General features: G+C 47.4%; 1 protein-coding gene across 3 annotated transcripts in view; it reads left to right on the top strand.

The window, feature by feature from the left end:
* Positions 1 to 18,071, top strand: part of LOC143764871 (uncharacterized) — a 123,563-nt gene that overhangs the window by 89,319 nt on the left and 16,173 nt on the right. For all 3 annotated transcript variants that reach the window (XM_077250926.1, XM_077250927.1, XM_077250929.1), the window contains exon 7: positions 3,148 to 3,241. In XM_077250926.1, the coding sequence (XP_077107041.1) occupies positions 3,148 to 3,241 (94 nt within the window). The remainder of the gene's footprint in view (positions 1 to 3,147; positions 3,242 to 18,071) is intronic.

Below are 18,071 nucleotides of genomic sequence, written 5' to 3'. Positions count from 1 at the left end.
CTACCCGTTACCCTTGGGAAAATAAAAAATTGGGAACTAAACGATCTTGTTTGTTTAAAACAAAAGATTTTTTATTTTCACGCCCGGGCGTTATAAACTTTAGTGAAATCTTTGGGGATTCAAAGTGCTCACCACACATCTAGATAAGTTCCTTAGGAGGTCTAGTTTCCAAAATGGGGTAAATTGTGGGGAGTTTCCAACATTTAGGCACATCAGGGGCTCGCCAAACATGGCATCCGATCTCAGTTCCAGCCAATTTTAGTTTGAAAAAGTCAAATGACGCTCCTTCCCTTCCAAGCCCTGCCGTGCGTCCAAACAGTGGTTCTCCCCCCACTTATGGGGTATCTGCGTACTCAGGAGAAATTGCACAACAAGTTTATCTGTTCATTTTCTCCTTTTACCCTTGTCAAAATAAACAAAATGTTGCTAAAAGATCATTTTTGTGACTAAAAAGTTAAATGTTCACTTTTTTCCTTCCACGTTGCTTTTGCTCCGGTGAAACACCTGAAGAGTTAATAAACTTCTTGAATGTGGTTTTGATCAGCTTGAGGGGTGCAGTTTTTTGAATGCTGTCACTTTTGGGTATTTTCTGCCATATAGACCCCTCAAAGTGACTTCAAATGTGAGGTGGTCCCTAAAAAAATGGTTTTGTAAATTTTGTTGTAAAAATGAGAAATCACTGGTTAACTTTTAACCCTTTTAAAAATGTGGTTCCAAAATTTTGCTGATGTAAAGTAGACATGTGGGAAATGTTAATTAATAACTATTTTGTGTGACATATTTCTGTTTTAAGGGCATAAAAAGTCAAAGTTTGAAAATTGCTAAATTTTCCAAATTTCCATTTTTTACACAAATAAACGCAATATATATTGAAGAAATTTTACCACTAACGTGAAGTACAATATGTCACGAAAAAACAATCTCAGAATCCCAAGATCCGTTGAAGTGTTCCGGAGGTATTACCTTATAAAGGGACAGTGGTCAGAATTGTAAAAATTGGCTCGGTCATTAACATGCAAACCACCCTCGGGGCTAAAGGGGTTAAAAATAAAGAAGAAAAAAAAGAGTAATATAAAAATATTAAAGTCTGTCATATAGACCCCTCAAAGTGACTTCAAATGTGAGGTGGTCCCTAAAAAAATGGTTTTGTAAATTTTGTTGTAAAAATGAGAAATCACTGGTTAACTTTTAACCCTTTTAAAAATGTGGTTCCAAAATTGTGCTGATGTAAAGTAGACATGTGGGAAATGTTAATTAATAACTATTTTGTGTGACACATTTCTGTTTTAAGGGCATAAAAAGTCAAAGTTTGAAAATTGCTAAATTTTCCAAATTTCCGTTTTTTACACAAATAAACGCAATTTATATTGAAGAAATTTTACCACTAACGTGAAGTACAATATGTCACGAGAAAACAATCTCAGAATCCCAAGATCCGTTGAAGTGTTCCGGAGGTATTACCTTAGGCCGGTTTCACACGTCAGTGGCTCCGGTACGTGAGGTGACAGTTTCCTCACGTACTGGAGACACTGACACACGTAGACACATTAAAATCAATGTGTCTCTGCACATGTCAGCGTGTTTTCTCGGACCGTGTGTCCGTTTGGAAAACACGGAGACATGTCAGTGTTCGTGGGAGCGCACGGATTACACGGACCCATTAAAGTCAATGGGTCCGTGTAAAACACGTACCGAACAAGGATGTTTTCTGTGTGCAGTCCGTGTGCCGTGCTGGAGACAGCGCTACAGTAAGTGCTGTCCCCCCAGCATGGTGCTGAAGCCGCCATTCATCCGTTCTCTCCAGCGCTCGCTGGGGAGAAGGGATGAAAAATCTTTTTTTGTTTTTTTGTGTTTAAAATAAACTTTAGGGCATCCTCCCCCCTCCCACCCCCTGTGCGCCCGGCCGCCGGCATTAAAATACTCACTCGCCTCCCTCGACGCTTTCTCTCAGCGCCGCAGCTTGTCCTGTATGAGCGGTCAGTGATGAATATGTGGCTCCACCCCTATGGGAGGTGGAGCCGCATATTCATCAACTGTAATGAGTGGCACCACGTGACTGCTCATACAGGAAAAGCTGCGAGGCGGAGAGCAAGCGTCGAGGGAGGCGGGTGAGTATTTTAATGCCGGCGGCCGGGCGCACAGGGGTGGGAGGGGGGAGGATGCCCTAAAGTTTATTTTAAACACAAAAAAACAAAAAAAAAAAGATTTTTCATCCCTTCTCCCCAGCGAGCTGGAGAGAACGGATGAATGGCGGCTTCAGCACCATGCTGGGGGGACAGCGCTTACTGTAGCGCTGTCTCTCCTGCACGGTCCGTGTGGTACCCAGGCGGCACAGGCTGCCGCACGTGTGCCACACGGATGGCCTACGTGAGCTCACGGACACAGATAACTCCGGGACCGTTTTCTCCGGTACCAGAATTATCTGGACGTGTGAGACTGGCCTTATAAAGGGACAGTGGTCAGAATTGTAAAAATTGGCTCGGTCATTAACATGCAAACCACCCTTGGGGGGGGTAAAGGGGTTAAAAATAAAGAAGAAAAAAAGAGTAATATAAAAATATTAAAGTCCAAAAGTTGTTTCTAACTCTGTGTAAGTGAGGGGGCTGCGGTACACCCTTGGTGTGGCCAAGAACTCAGTTCACCTTTCCACTCTCTCAGTTGCAATACTCCTCCCTCTCCTTATGGTAACTCCAGCCCTGCACGTACGGACACTGGAGCGGCCGAGCCCCTGCATACACAGTGTGAGTGTGCAGGGGCTACATTTTTATTCCCCTCTTTTGTGTATAGCTGCTGCTTGCCGCATTCAGGATTACAAAAAAACGTCGGCCAATGCTAAAAGGAGAGGGAGATGAGAATATGCACAATGTCAGTGTGTGCTCTCTCATCTCCTCTGCTGTATAGCAGCTGTGTTCTCCTTTGTGCAGCAAATGGCCGCTATACACAGGAAAAGGAGATGAGAGCATGTATACGCTCACATACACCATTGCCGTGAAGGAGTGTTTTGTCTGGAGTAAAAATAAAAAATTTTTTAGACTAATTAAGAACAAAGTAGTTATTAATTTCCTTTATTTCTACATTTATTATTTGTTTAAATATATATAGTACCACTCCTTATTGTACTGATTGCATTTTTTCTGTATAATCTAGAATGCCAGTCTGAATATTGTAGTAATTGATGGTGGTGAAGGCGAACAGCAGTTTAAAGAAGAGGTGGATGAAATTCCTATAGGTGCTAGATCAGGTGAGGCATTCAAGAGAGCTAGTATTGAATGTATAAATCCATACTTATTTAACCCTATAATGACATTTAACTTCATAGTTGGGAAGGAGTACAGGTTAGTGTTGGTGATCATGCAGGCATGACTTAACTGTCAACCCGTTCTCTTGCAGCAACAGCAAGGGTCGGTGCCAGCACCATTCCTGGCTGTTTAACCCTCCAGATGCACGTGGTCAATAGTGACCGTGGATCTAGATGGTTGTGAGAGAGATAAGGCTCCCTCTCTCACCCGATTGCCCCCTCCTCGTCCCTCCATTAAGTGATTGTGGGGTGCTTTGACAACCCAAGGATAAGCAATGCCCTCTGGGTCTGCCACTTTCGGTGGCCATGAGTAGGGTCTAACATGCTTTATGTCATTATGAAACTGACAAGTATAACACACTGCAATGCATAGGTGTTGCAGTGTATTAAACCAGCAATCAAAGTGTTAAGTGTCCAAGTCAAAAACTAAATACAAATCCTATAAAAGTTGTTAAAAAATAAACATGAAAAATCCTGAAAAAATTATTTGGCATTCAAAATGCATTTTTTATGCACAAGCAATACAACCAGAATTACCCAGTCTATAAAACTGTCACATTATCTTTTTTTATGGTGTTCCCAATATGGGTTAAAGAAGCATGAAAAAAAAAAACGCAGTTTTTTTTTTATTATATTGAGACAAAAAAAAAAAAGAATGAAAAACGATCAAAATGTCATCAATGAAAACGGCATCTTTGCCCCCTCCAAAAAAAGCCCTCATAACAGCTTTGTCGGCAAAAAAGTAAAACTGTTACAGTTCTCAGAATATAGCGAGGCAAAACTAGATTAGTAAAAAATAGTTTGTGATGTGCAAAAGTAGCAAAGCATGAACAAAAGATATAAATCTGGTACCACTGTAATCGCAGTGACCAGAAGAATAAATCTGTCTTATCACCTATACCTCACGGTGAATTGCTTAGAAAAAAAAAAAAATAGTTCCAGAATTGAAGCCCTCATACAGCACTGCCAGCAGAATAATAAAAGGTATAGTTCTGAAAAAGTGTGTCATGTCGGACGCTATTCACACTAGGGCGTCCAACAGACAGCGGTAATTCCACATTCGTCCACTATACGCTCAGTGGCGTCGGCTAGACTTTATCCAGGTTGTCCGGGGTTAATCTAGCTGGTAATCGGGTTGGAGGCTGGGCCACGCCCATGGCCTTTAATTAGTCATTCTGGACTTTGGGCGTCGCCGATTATAGCTTGTGTCTTGTGCCTGGTGATCTCGGTCTGAAGTGGTGGTCTAGGAGAAGAAATATCGTATCTGGTGGTGTATTATCCTTTGTCATATTTCTCCTTCCTATATTTGCTTTGCCCTGTGCACATTATAGTGTTTTCCTGTGTGTCTGCGGCGTGGTGCGTTTTTTTCCTTGTCTGTGCTTTCTGTAGGGGTTGGTATGTGGTCTTATCACTGGTTGGCGGGTGGAGGTTTCAGCATAGGACTGAAACAGGAGTCCGGGTCAGGCCTGGCGGCCCAGACAAGCACACCATTAGTGTAAATTCTGGGAGAGAGACAGACAGGGTTTTCCCTAGTCTGAGGGATATTGCAGGGGCCCGGGTAATCAGCTGTAGTCTACCCAGTACCCCCGTGACATTGTGGCAGTGAAATCTATATAAATCTGGTATCACTATAATTCTATTAAACTGAAGAACACATTTGTTTTATCACTTTTAGCTGTGAACAATGTAAGAACAATTCTTGATCTATTGTTTCTTTGTTCATTCTGCCTCTCACAAATCAGTATAAGGCTCGGCTCACATTTATCCTGTGCTCGATGCTGAGCGCTTAAGCCGAGGTTTCAAATTAAATGAACAATAACTGTTGCAAAATCCAAAGGAACTATTCACTGTAATGAGACAGATGTAGTCACTTTGAACTCTGCCTCGCCTCTTTTTTAGCATTATCTGTCTGTTTAGTGGTTTCTGTACATGCCTTAAAAGTGGGGACACTGCTGGAACAGAGGTAACATGGAGGGTAAAGTGACTCCATCTGCCTCATAGTTAATGTTTCTGTAAGCTGCTCTGTCTGAATCATATTTTTCAAGGATTTAGACAAAAATACCGGTGAGCAAAGTGATAAAAAAATAATAATTATTATTATTTATTGTTATAGCGCCATTTATTCCATGGCGCTTTACATATGAGGAGGGGTATACATAATAAAAACAAGTACAATAATCTTAAACAATACAAGTCATAACTGGTACAGGAGGAGAGAGGACCCTGCCCGCGAAGGCTCACAATCTACAAGGGATGGGTGAGAATACAGTAGGTGAGGATAGAGCTGGTCATGCAGCGGTTTGGTCAATTGGTGGTTACTGCAGGTTGTAGGCTTGTCAAAAAATGTGACATTGTCCCCCCCGTATCCCCCCAAAAAGCCCAAGAAAATCCTTGCTCCCAATGCAAAATGCCTGCTACCCCCCAAACATTCTGAGTCTAACAGTGTGCCCAAACCACTGTTGATGTTCTCAAGTTTGATATTTTGCTGTAGCAGAAAGACTTTGCTTAATAAAATAAGGGGTGCATGTCTCCAGAAGCACAAGCTGGGCACAAAGTTTCTTGCTGGGCATAACAATATTTGCAATTTTCTCCTTCGCCTCATTGGGGGACACAGGACCATGGGTGTATGCTGCTGCCACTAGGAGGCTGACACTAAGTGAATACATAAAAATTAACTCTTCCTCCTCTGCAGTATACTGTACACCTATCACTGGCTCCAGCTCGAACCAGTTCAAGCTTAGTGTCCATAGGAGGCACATGGGTCAGCTATTCAGACAACAATTTTTATTTCATTTTAATTTTTATTCTATTTTTCACCTTTTAATATTTTTTCTTTTTATGGATCGTAAGGGCGACGGATCCCTTCAGGGTTCCGATCTCCCCCAACCAACAACAGGCTTGAACGTGGAGTGTCGCCTCCTCATACCCTCTCCTGCACCGTTGAAAGGTATGCCTGAGCTCTGTTTTAGGGGCGACGGGTCCCTTCATGGCACCGCTCTCCCCACACCAACAACAGACGGGAACGTGGCGGGTCTCCTCCACGTACCCCCTTCTACAGCCAGTCTTTTTATGGCCGGACCAACAGCCCTGACGCATCCTTAGGGAGTTAACCTCTAGGATGTACAGAGGCATCTATGGCGTCCGTGCACCCTCGCTGCATCACCACTGATTGAACAGGGTGATGGAAGGAGGCGGACGGTCCCTCAGCACATCCCTATCAAAGGGATGGTGGATGGAGGGTTCCTGCACTGTCCACGCTGCAGCCCCTGACCTGCAGGCAGAGCAGTCAAGCTCTGCACTTCTTCAAAGGGCCTCCAAATGGCCTCCAGACAGGATGGGTAAGTGCCCGGGTCGGGCTCAGCAAGGGGGATGCTCCTGCAGCGCACGCGCGGGTTTTTCCAGCGCCAGTTATTTAGTCCCTGGCTTCGGCGGCGTCTGCTAGGCCGCAACCCGGAGGCTCTGCACACTCACTCGTTTCATGCCGGCGGCTCCGCTCACCCACATGACACTCCTTGCTCCGAGCAAGACTGCCTTTCCTGCTCCCAGCGGCCATCTTTTCCTTACTGGCCGCTTCTCAGCACGTTGCCACGGGGACAGAGTATCACAGAATCAACATCCCAGCAGCTGTCGCCGGCCAGATCGATAACACCGGGAGGATCTCACAGGGCCACCGGACCTGGGTAAGAGCTGTGCTACGACACCCATTGGTCCCGTTTTCTGCAGTATTTCACCGGTAATTAGCCACCAAACTCTCTATTGGGGCATTGAGTCAGGACAGACTGGGGTACATCATGTCATACTCCCAGACATCTAAGAGGGCCACCAAAACACATACAGTGTTTTTTTTACCTCATGTACCACCTGCCAGATGTTGTTACCATGGGGACTGAGTACACACCACTCTGCAAAGCCTGTGATCCCGAATGCGCTCAGGAGGCCCCCGCCACTACAGAACCCAGTGTACCTAGTCCCCCTGAGTGGGCTTCGTCACTGTCGCAGTCCATGGCTTCACTAGCTAAAGCGATTGAGTCCCTCCAAGACCCCTCATCGGGTCAGGGCATTCGTCTGCCTGTCTTAGAGAGTTCCTGCACCACACGGGAACCGTCGGCCTGCAGGGGCCATTCTCAGTCAAAAGATACACAGGCATCTAGAAAATGGACCCATAGCACATATCCCAGGCCCTCTCGCGCCTCGGCATCCTTGAGCTCCATTTTTCGCTCCCCCTCACCAGGGGTTCGCAGCGATCAGGACTCTGAATACGAGTCTGATGAGTCCTTCGACCTCGATTCGTCGGAGTATCAGGCGACTGTGGATAATCTCATAGAGGCCGTCAACCAGACTTTGAAGGTTGACGAAGACTCTACCTCCATCCCAGATCACGCGGTGTCCTTCAAAAGGACCAAACATCCTCATAGGGTGTGTGCCAATCACCCCGAGTTTCAGGACATAGTGCTATGGCATAGAGAGTGGCCAGACAAACGCTTCTCAGGTCAGAAGCCTCTTGAGGCGAGATACCCTTTCTCACCGGATCTGCGTAAGCAGTGGGCGGAATCCCCTCCAGTTGATCCACCTGTATCCCGTCTGACTTCCAAAACCCTTCTATCCTTACCAGATAGATCCTCAATTAAAGATCCCATGGACCGTCTGATAGAGAACCTTGCCCGTTCGGTTTTTGAAGCCTCGGGCTCAGCACTCTCCCCCCTCTTTCGCCGCGTCCGTGGGTATCCAAAGCAATGGTCTCCTGGGCAGATACTCTGACCAGAATCATACAGGGTAGTGAGCTTCCCCTGGAGGCAGCGGATCTGGCCATTCAGATCGCTTTGGCCAGAGATTATTTGGTGCACGCTTCTCTGGACGCGGCTAACTGTGCTGCGCTTGCGGCCTCAAATGCTGTTTCTATTAAGCGGGCACTGTGGCTCGGAATGGCGGGCGGACTCTGCGTTCAAGAAATCCCTAACCTCTCTGCCTTACCAGAGCGGTTGTTTGTTAGGAGAGAAGCTGGGTCAGCTTATCTCTGATGCCACAGGTGGAAAGAGTAAATTCCTCCCCCAGCAGAAGGTTAAGCGGTCCTTTCTCCTCCCGCAATGGTCTCGCCTACGGTCCTTTTGCAGCAATTCCAGTAGGTCCTCTACGGCCAACTCTTCTGGATCGGCACGCTCCCCTCAAGGGGACAGATGTCCCCAGGTTTCGTATAAGACCAGTCGTGGAAGAGCCAACCTATGTAGTCCAGGTCTAAGGGATCCAAGTCCCATAGATTCTTGCCTAAATGACTCGTGGCATTATCCAGTCGGCGCCAGCAGAGTAGGCGGCCATCTACTCCTGTTTCATCATTCCTTGCTCTCTGTCGTTCACGACAAATGAGTCTGGGACCTGGTATCCTCCGGATACAAAATATAATTTTCTTCCTCGCCACCACCTCCAGAGTGTTCGCGAAGGTCATGGCGGCCGTCATGTCCATTTTGCACTCTCGGGGCATGGTCATGTTGCCTTACCTAGACGACCTTCTAATCAAGGGGCCGTCCTTCCAGGCCCGCACGGAGTGCGTGTGTATCACTATGGATACTCTTTCTCGCCTGGGCTGCATGATCAACTTAAGCAAATCTTGCCCTGTTCCAGCTCAGCAGTTATCCTTTTTAGGCATGACCCTGGACACTTTCCGAGGGTTGGTGATTCTCCCTCGAGACAAGGTCTTAGCCCTTCAACAGGGAGTCCGGGCACTTTGTCGGCCTTATTTTCATTCCATCAGCTTCGGCATGGGGTCCTGGGCAAGATGGTGGCAACAATGGAAGCGGTTCCCTTCGTCCAGCTACACCTCCACCCTCTGCAGCATGCGTGTCTTGCAGCCTGGGACAGGAACCCATTCTCCCTCGACTGACGGTACCGTTTGTCCTTGCAGGTCAAGTAGGCATTCCGGTGGTGGACGTTGCGGGAAATCCAGGGGAAATCCTAAATCCCGGTTCATTGGCTGGTGGTCACTACTGATGCCAGCCTCCTCGGCAAGGGAGCTGTCTTCCGTCACCACATTGCTCAGGGGCGTTGGTCACCTCAAGAATCGCTCCTTCCGATCAACGTCCTGGAGATTCGGGAGATCTGGCTTTCCCCATCCGAGTTTAATTGGACAATGCAATGGCTGTGGCATATATCAACCATCAGGGGGGCACCTGCAGCAGGGCGGCAAAGCGCAAGGTGGAACACATCCTCCTCTGGGCCGAGAGAAACCACTCAGTCATCTCTGCAGTTCACATTCCGGGGTGAAAAACTGGGCGGCAGACTACCTCAGCCGTCAGGGCCTCGCCTCGGGAGAGTGGTCACTTCATCCGGAGGTCTTCCAACAGATTTGTCATCGCTGTGGGACTCCGGACGTGGATCTGATAACATCAAGACTAAACGCCAAGGTGCCAGAATTCAAAGCTCGGTCCTGGGTTCCGAAAGCTGTCGGGGCGGACGCACTGGTTCTTCCGTGGCGTCAGTTTTGTCTTCTATGCGTGTTTCCTCCATTTCCGTTACTCCCGAGGGTCATCAGGAAGATCAAGGCGGAGGGGGTTCCAGTGATCCTGGTCGCTCCGGATTGGCCATGCCAGGTGTGGTATGCAGAGTTGGTACAACTTGTTGTCGATGTCCCATGGCGATTACCGGATCATCCAGACTTACTCTCCCAGGGTCTGATTTGCCACCAGAACTCAGGGGCCCTGTGTTTAACGGTATTGCCGTTGAATCCTGGGTCCTATCCAAAGTTGGGTTCTCTGTTGTGAATTTGCTTTTTGGTTCCCTCTAGTGGTTACTAGTGATTTGACTCTGGGTATGTCAGTCATCCCTTGTATGCTCACCTGGGCCGTTAGTTCAGGGGTGTTGCTATATAAGCTCCCTGGACCTTCAGTTCAATGCCTGGCAACGTTGTAATCAGAGCTAATCTGTTGTGCTCTTGTCTACTGATCCTGGTTCCTGCTAGATTAAGCTAAGTCTGCTTTCTTGCTTTTTGCTATTTGTTTTTGTTTGCATTTTTGTCCAGCTTGTACTTAATCTGTATCCTGTCCTTGCTGGAAGCTCTAGGGAGCTGGTGTTCTCCCCCCGGGCCGTTAGACGGTTCGGGGGTTCTTGAATTTCCAGCGTGGATGTTTGATAGGGTTTTTGTTGACCATATAAGTTATCTTACTACATTCTGCTATTAGTAAGCGGGCCTCTCTTTGCTAAACCTAGTTCATTTCTATGTTTGTCATTTCCTCTTACCTCACCGTTATTATTTGTGGGGGGCTTGTATCCTACTTTTGGGGTCCTTTCTCTGGAGGCAAGAGAGGTCTTTGTTTTCCTCTTCTAGGGGTAGTTAGTTCTCCGGCTGGCGCGAGACATCTAGCGACCAACGTAGGCATGTTCCCCGGCTACTTCTAGTGTTGGCGTTAGGAGTAGATATATGGTCAACCCAGTTACCACTGCCCTATGAGCTGGATTTTTGTACTTCGCAGACTTACCTATTTCTCTGAGACCCTCGCCATTGGGGTCATAACAGTTTGCCAGGCCAGTATTAAATGTTAAATGCATTGCAGAAGCGGGATTATAAGAAAGAAAATTCTGAGTTTTTTTTTTTCCTCTCTCTCATTTTTTTTTTTCTTTTCCCCTTTACCTCTGAGTGGCTCAAGCTTGCTGTAGACATGAATGTCCAGACCTTGATTACAAGTGTGGACCAGCTTGCTGCTCGTGTGCAGGGCATACAAGATTATGTTACCAGAAATCCTATGTCAGAACCTAAGATACCGATTCCTGAATTGTTTTTCGGAGACCGATTTAAGTTTAGAAATTTCAGGAATAATTGTAAATTATTTTTGTCCCTGAGACCCTGTTCATCTGGAGACTCCGCTCAGCAAGTGAAAATTGTTATTTCTTTTTTACGGGGCGACCCTCAGGATTGGGCCTTCTCGCTGGCGCCAGGAGATCCGGCATTGGCGGATATTGATGCGTTTTTTCTGGCGCTCCGTTTACTTTATGAGGAACCCAATCTTGAGATTCAGGCAGAAAAAGCCTTGCTGGCTATGTCTCAGGGCCAGGACGAGGCTGAAGTGTATTGCCAAAAATTTCGGAAATGGTCCGTGCTGACTCAGTGGAACGAGTGTGCACTGGCCGCAAATTTTAGAAATGGCCTTTCTGAAGCCATTAAGAATGTGATGGTGGGTTTCCCTATTCCCACAGGTCTAAATGATTCCATGGCCCTGGCTATTCAAATTGACCGGCGGTTGCGGGAGCGCAAAACCGCAAATTCCCTTATGGTGTTGTCTGAACAGGCACCTGATTTAAGGCAATGTGATAGAAAAACCGCAAATTCACCTATGGTGCTGTCTGAACAAACACCTGATTTAATGCAATGTGATAGAATCCTGACTAGAAATGAGCGGAAAATTCATAGACGCCAGAATGGCTTGTGTTACTACTGTGGTGATTCTACACATGTTATCTCAGCATGCTCTAAACGTCTAACTAAGGTTGTTAGTCCTGTCACCGTTGGTAATTTGCAACCTAAATTTATTCTATCTGTAACTTTGATTTGTTCACTGTCATCTTATCCTGCCATGGCGTTTGTAGATTCAGGTGCTGCCCTGAGTCTTATGGATCTGTCATTTGCCAAGCGCTGTGGTTTTGTTCTTGAGCCATTAAAAAATCCTATCCCTCTTAGGGGTATTGATGCTACGCCGTTGGCAGAAAATAAACCGCAGTTTTGGACACAGGTTACCATGTGTATGACTCCTGAACATCGGGAGGTTATACGTTTTCTTGTTTTGCATAAAATGCATGATTTGGTTGTTTTGGGGTTGCCATGGTTGCAGACCCATAATCCAGTCTTAGATTGGAAGGCAATGTCAGTGTCAAGTTGGGGATGCCGTGGAAATCATGGGGATTCCCTGCCCGTGTCTATTGCTTCTTCTACGCCTTCAGAAGTTCCGGAGTATTTGTCTGATTATCAGGATGTTTTCAGCGAGTCCAGGTCCAGTGCACTGCCTCCTCATAGGGAGTGTGACTGCGCAATAGAGTTGATTCCAGGCAGTAAGTTTCCTAAGGGAAGATTATTTAACCTGTCGGTACCTGAACATACCGCTATGCGTTCATATATTAGAGAGTCTCTGGAGAAGGGGCATATCCGTCCTTCTTCTTCCCCTCTTGGTGCGGGATTCTTTTTTGTGGCCAAAAAGGACGGATCTTTGAGGCCTTGTATTGACTATCGGCTCTTAAATAAGATCACTGTCAAATTTCTGTATCCTTTGCCGCTGTTGTCAGACTTGTTTGCCCGGATTAAAAGTGCCAAGTGGTTCACCAAGATAGATCTTCGTGGTGCGTATAACCTTGTGCGCATTAAGCAAGGAGATGAATGGAAAACCGCATTCAATACGCCCGAAGGTCATTTTGAGTACTTGGTGATGCCTTTTGGGCTCTCTAATGCGCCTTTAGTTTTTCAGTCCTTTATGCATGACATTTTCCGGAAGTATCTGGATAAATTTTTGATCGTTTATCTGGACGATATTCTGTTTTTTTCTGATGATTGGGACTCGCATGTAGAACAGGTCAGGATGGTTTTCAAGATTTTGCGTGAAAATTCTTTGTTTATTAAAGGCTCAAAGTGTCTCTTTGGTGTACAGAAGGTTCCCTTTTTAGGGTTCATTTTTTCCCCTTCTGCTGTGGAGATGGACCCAGTCAAGGTCCGAGCTATTCATGATTGGACTCAGCCCTCGTCAGTTAAGAGTCTTCAGAAGTTCTTGGGTTTTGCTAACTTTTACCGTCGTTTTATCGCTAATTTTTCTAGCGTTGTTAAACCTTTGACGGATATGACCAAGAAAGGCTCTGATGTAGCTAACTGGGCTCCTGCTGCCGTGGAGGCTTTCCAGGAGTTGAAACGCCGGTTTACTTCGGCGCCTGTTTTGTGCCAGCCTGATGTCTCACTGCCCTTTCAGGTTGAGGTGGATGCTTCGGAGATTGGGGCAGGGGCCGTTTTGTCTCAGAGAGGTCCTGGTTGCTCTACTATGAGACCTTGTGCCTTTTTCTCTAGGAAGTTTTCGCCTGCAGAGCGAAATTATGATGTGGGCAATCGGGAGTTGTTGGCCATGAAGTGGGCATTTGAGGAGTGGCGTCATTGGCTCGAGGGTGCTAAGCATCGTGTGGTGGTTTTGACTGATCACAAAAATCTGATGTATCTCGAGTCTGCTAAACGCCTGAATCCTAGACAGGCCCGCTGGTCATTGTTTTTCTCCCGTTTTGACTTTGTGGTCTCGTATTTACCAGGTTCGAAGAATGTGAAGGCCGATGCTCTGTCTAGGAGCTTTGTGCCTGATGCTCCTGGAGTCGCTGAACCTGTGGGTATTCTTAAGGAAGGAGTTATCTTGTCAGCTATTTCTCCGGATCTGCGACGTGTGTTGCAGAGATTTCAGGCTGGTAGGCCTGACTCTTGTCCCCCTGACAGATTGTTTGTGCCTGCTAGGTGGACCAGTAGAGTCATTTCCGAGGTTCATTCCTCGGTGTTGGCAGGGCACCCGGGAATTTTTGGCACCAGGGATCTGGTGGCCAGGTCCTTTTGGTGGCCGTCCTTGTCAAGGGATGTGCGGTCTTTTGTGCAGTCCTGTGGGACTTGTGCTCGAGCTAAGCCTTGCTGTTCTCGTGCCAGCGGGTTGCTCTTGCCCTTGCCTGTCCCGAAGAGACCTTGGACACACATCTCTATGGATTTCATTTCTGATCTTCCGGTGTCTCGGGGCATGTCTGTCATCTGGGTGATATGTGATCGTTTCTCCAAGATGGTCCATTTGGTTCCTTTGCCTAAGCTGCCTTCCTCTTCCGATCTGGTTCCTGTGTTCCTCCAGAACGTGGTCCATTTACACGGCATTCCTGAGAATATTGTGTCGGACAGAGGATCCCAGTTTGTTTCCAGGTTCTGGCGATCCTTTTGTGGTAGGATGGGCATTGATTTGTCGTTTTCGTCCGCTTTTCATCCACAGACTAATGGACAAACGGAGCGAACTAATCAGACTCTGGAGGCTTATTTGAGGTGTTTTGTCTCTTCTGATCAGGATGATTGGGTGACCTTCTTGCCGTTGGCTGAATTTGCCCTTAATAATCGGGCTAGTTCCGCCACCTTGGTTTCGCCATTTTTCTGCAACTCTGGTTTCCATCCTCGTTTTTCCTCGGGACATGTGGAGCCTTCTGACTGTCCTGGGGTGGATTCTGTGGTAGATAGGTTGCAGCAGATCTGGAATCATGTGGTGGACAACTTGAAGTTGTCACAGGAGAAGGCTCAGCGTTTTGCCAACCGCCGCCGCGGTGTGGGTCCCCGACTTCGTGTTGGGGATTTGGTATGGCTGTCTTCTCGATTTGTTCCTATGAAGGTCTCCTCTCCCAAATTTAAGCCTCGCTTCATTGGTCCGTACAAGATATTGGAAATCCTTAATCCTGTGTCCTTTCGCCTGGATCTTCCGGTGTCGTTTGCCATTCACAACGTATTTCATAGGTCCTTGTTGCGGCGGTACGTTGTGCCTGTGGTTCCTTCTGCTGAGCCTCCTGCTCCGGTTTTGGTTGAGGGCGAGTTGGAGTACGTGGTGGAGAAGATCTTAGATTCTCGTCTCTCCAGGCGGAGGCTTCAGTACCTGGTCAAGTGGAAGGGCTATGGTCAGGAGGATAATTCCTGGGTGGTCGCCTCTGATGTGCATGCGGCCGATTTAGTTCGGGCCTTTCACGCCGCTCATCCTGATCGCCCTGGTGGTCTTGGTGAGGGTTCGGTGACCCCTCACTAAGGGGGGGGTACTGTTGTGAATTTGCTTTTTGGCTCCCTCTAGTGGTTACTAGTGATTTGACTCTGGGTATGTCAGTCATCCCTTGTATGCTCACCTGGGCCGTTAGTTCAGGGGTGTTGCTATATAAGCTCCCTGGACCTTCAGTTCAATGCCTGGCAACGTTGTAATCAGAGCTAATCTGTTGTGCTCTTGTCTACTGATCCTGGTTCCTGCTAGATTAAGCTAAGTCTGCTTTCTTGCTTTTTGCTATTTGTTTTTGTTTGCATTTTTGTCCAGCTTGTACTTAATCTGTATCCTGTCCTTGCTGGAAGCTCTAGGGAGCTGGTGTTCTCCCCCCGGGCCGTTAGACGGTTCGGGGGTTCTTGAATTTCCAGCGTGGATGTTTGATAGGGTTTTTGTTGACCATATAAGTTATCTTACTACATTCTGCTATTAGTAAGCGGGCCTCTCTTTGCTAAACCTAGTTCATTTCTATGTTTGTCATTTCCTCTTACCTCACCGTTATTATTTGTGGGGGGCTTGTATCCTACTTTTGGGGTCCTTTCTCTGGAGGCAAGAGAGGTCTTTGTTTTCCTCTTCTAGGGGTAGTTAGTTCTCCGGCTGGCGCGAGACATCTAGCGACCAACGTAGGCATGTTCCCCGGCTACTTCTAGTGTTGGCGTTAGGAGTAGATATATGGTCAACCCAGTTACCACTGCCCTATGAGCTGGATTTTTGTACTTCGCAGACTTACCTATTTCTCTGAGACCCTCGCCATTGGGGTCATAACAGTTCTCCAAAGAGGTAGTGTCCACCATGGTCAGAGCTCGGAAGCCTGTATCGGTGCGCATCTATCTCCGCACCAGGAAACATTTTCGCATGGTGTAGAGACTGCAGTTGTATTCCTCTTGTCTTCTCCGTTTCCACCATATTGGAGTTTCTTCAGTCTGGTCTGGACTCAGGTCTAGCGCCTAGTTCCCTCAAAGGCCAGGTTTCCACCTTATCTGTTTTGTTCCAGGGCAGGATCGCTTCCAAGCCGCACGTGAGGACTTTCATTCAGGGGGTCTCCCACGTGGTGCCTCCCTATAGAACGCCCTTGGATGCTTGGGACCTTAACTTGGTCCTGGGTGTTCTACAGGAGTCTTCTTTCGAACCACTGTGCAACTTTTCGCTAACCCACCTTTCATGGCAGGTCGCTTTCTTTGTCGCGGTGACGTCAATCAGGTGATCTTCAGAGCTGGCCGCTCTGTCCTGTCGAGCTCCTTTTCTAATTTTTCACCAGGACAAGGTGGTTTTCAAGCCATCCCTGTCCTTCTTACCCAAGGTAGTCTCCTCTTTTCACCTTAATGAGGACATTGTTCTGTCCTTGTTTTACCCGGCACGGTACACCGGGTGGAGAGGGCTCTTCACACTCTGTAAGGGATCTCACGAGGTATGTCTCACGGACAGCGTTCTTCCGTAAGTCAGATGCTTCATTCATTCCTCCTGAGGGTCACAGGAAGGGACTCGCCGCTTCAAAATCCACAATAGCCAGGTGGATACGCTCGGCTATTCAAGAGTCTTACCGTCTCAGGGGCAAGCCTATCCCAGTGAGAATTAAAGCGCACTCCACTCGGTCAGTGGGTGCTTCTTGGGCCATTCACCACCAGGCATCGGCAGAACAGGTTTGCAAGGCTGCGACTTGTTCCAGTCTACACAAATTCTCTAATCACTACAACATTCACGCTCAGGCTTCTGCACATGCGGGCCTGGGCAGGCGAATCTTTCAGGCGGCGGTAGTGCATCTATAGACAGTTGGTACATGGGCTTTGATCTGTTGTGTCGGTTCCCCACCCAGGGACTGCTTTGGGACATCCCATGGTCCAGTGTCCCCCAATGAGGTGAAGGGGAAACATGTATTTTTGTGTACTCACCGTAAAATCCTTTTCTCCGAGCCACTCATTGGGGGACACAGCACCCACCCTTTTGGCCTGACGGATGTGTTTGTTCTTGGGTTTGACATGTTGTTCCAGTATTTGATGGTTTTGATCTTCTACTGCTTTGTCACTGAGCTGGTTCGAGCTGGAGCCAGTGGTAGATGTATACTGTAGAGGAAGAGGAGTTAATTTTTATGGAGATGGCTGACATAGCATCTTAGATATTGTTCCAGCGTCTGGTTGGTCCGCTCAGTCTGACCATTTGTCTGGGGATGGTGAGCGGAAGAGAGACAGACATTAATACTGAGTGCAGAGCAAAACCCCTTCCAGAATCTTGAAGTGAACTGTACTCCACGGTCAGAGATAATCTCATCCGGGACCCCATGCAACCGAAAGAAATCTATATATATAATTGTCTAAGGGTTTTTCCGTCTGTCTGTCTGTCTGTCTGTCCTGGAAATCCCACGTCTGATTGGTCGAGGCCGCCAGGCCTCGACCAATCAGAGACGGGCACAGCATGGCGACGATGATGTCATAATGGTTGCCATGGCGACGATGATGTCATAAAGGTTGCCTCGACCAATCAGCGACGGGCACAGTCTGCCGCGAATTCTGGAATCATCATTGTCCATATACTACGGGGACATGCATATTCTAGAATACCCGATGCGTTAGAATCGGGCCACAGTCTAGTTCTGTATAACCAAGTTCACTGTATCTTTAGCTGAAGGGAGGCCGGTGCACGGAACAAAATGAGCAGCTTTAGTCAGGCGATCAACTACCACCATGATTGTATTCATGCCCCCCGATGTAGGCAGCTCCACAATAAAGTCCATTGATGTAGACCCCCAAGGGCGGGACGGAACAGGTAATGGTTGTAGAAGACCCGTAGGTGCCACATGAGGAGTCTTGTAATGAGCACATACCTCGCAAGAGAGAACATAGTCCTTGGTATCCTTCAGGCAAGTTGGCCACCAGAAGAATGGGCACAGGAACTCTTGTGTCTTCTGTACCCCCTGTGACAAGCCAACTTGGAGTCATGTACCAACTTGAGGATCTGCAGACGGACGACCTCAGGGATGTAGATACGTCGATCTCTGAACCACATGCCACCCTTAA

This window comes from Ranitomeya variabilis, chromosome 4 (assembly GCF_051348905.1).
Source record: "Ranitomeya variabilis isolate aRanVar5 chromosome 4, aRanVar5.hap1, whole genome shotgun sequence".
NCBI classification, from domain to species: domain Eukaryota; kingdom Metazoa; phylum Chordata; class Amphibia; order Anura; family Dendrobatidae; genus Ranitomeya; species Ranitomeya variabilis.
Note: the sequence above shows the minus strand (reverse complement) of the source record. Positions and strands in the feature narration are given on the sequence as shown.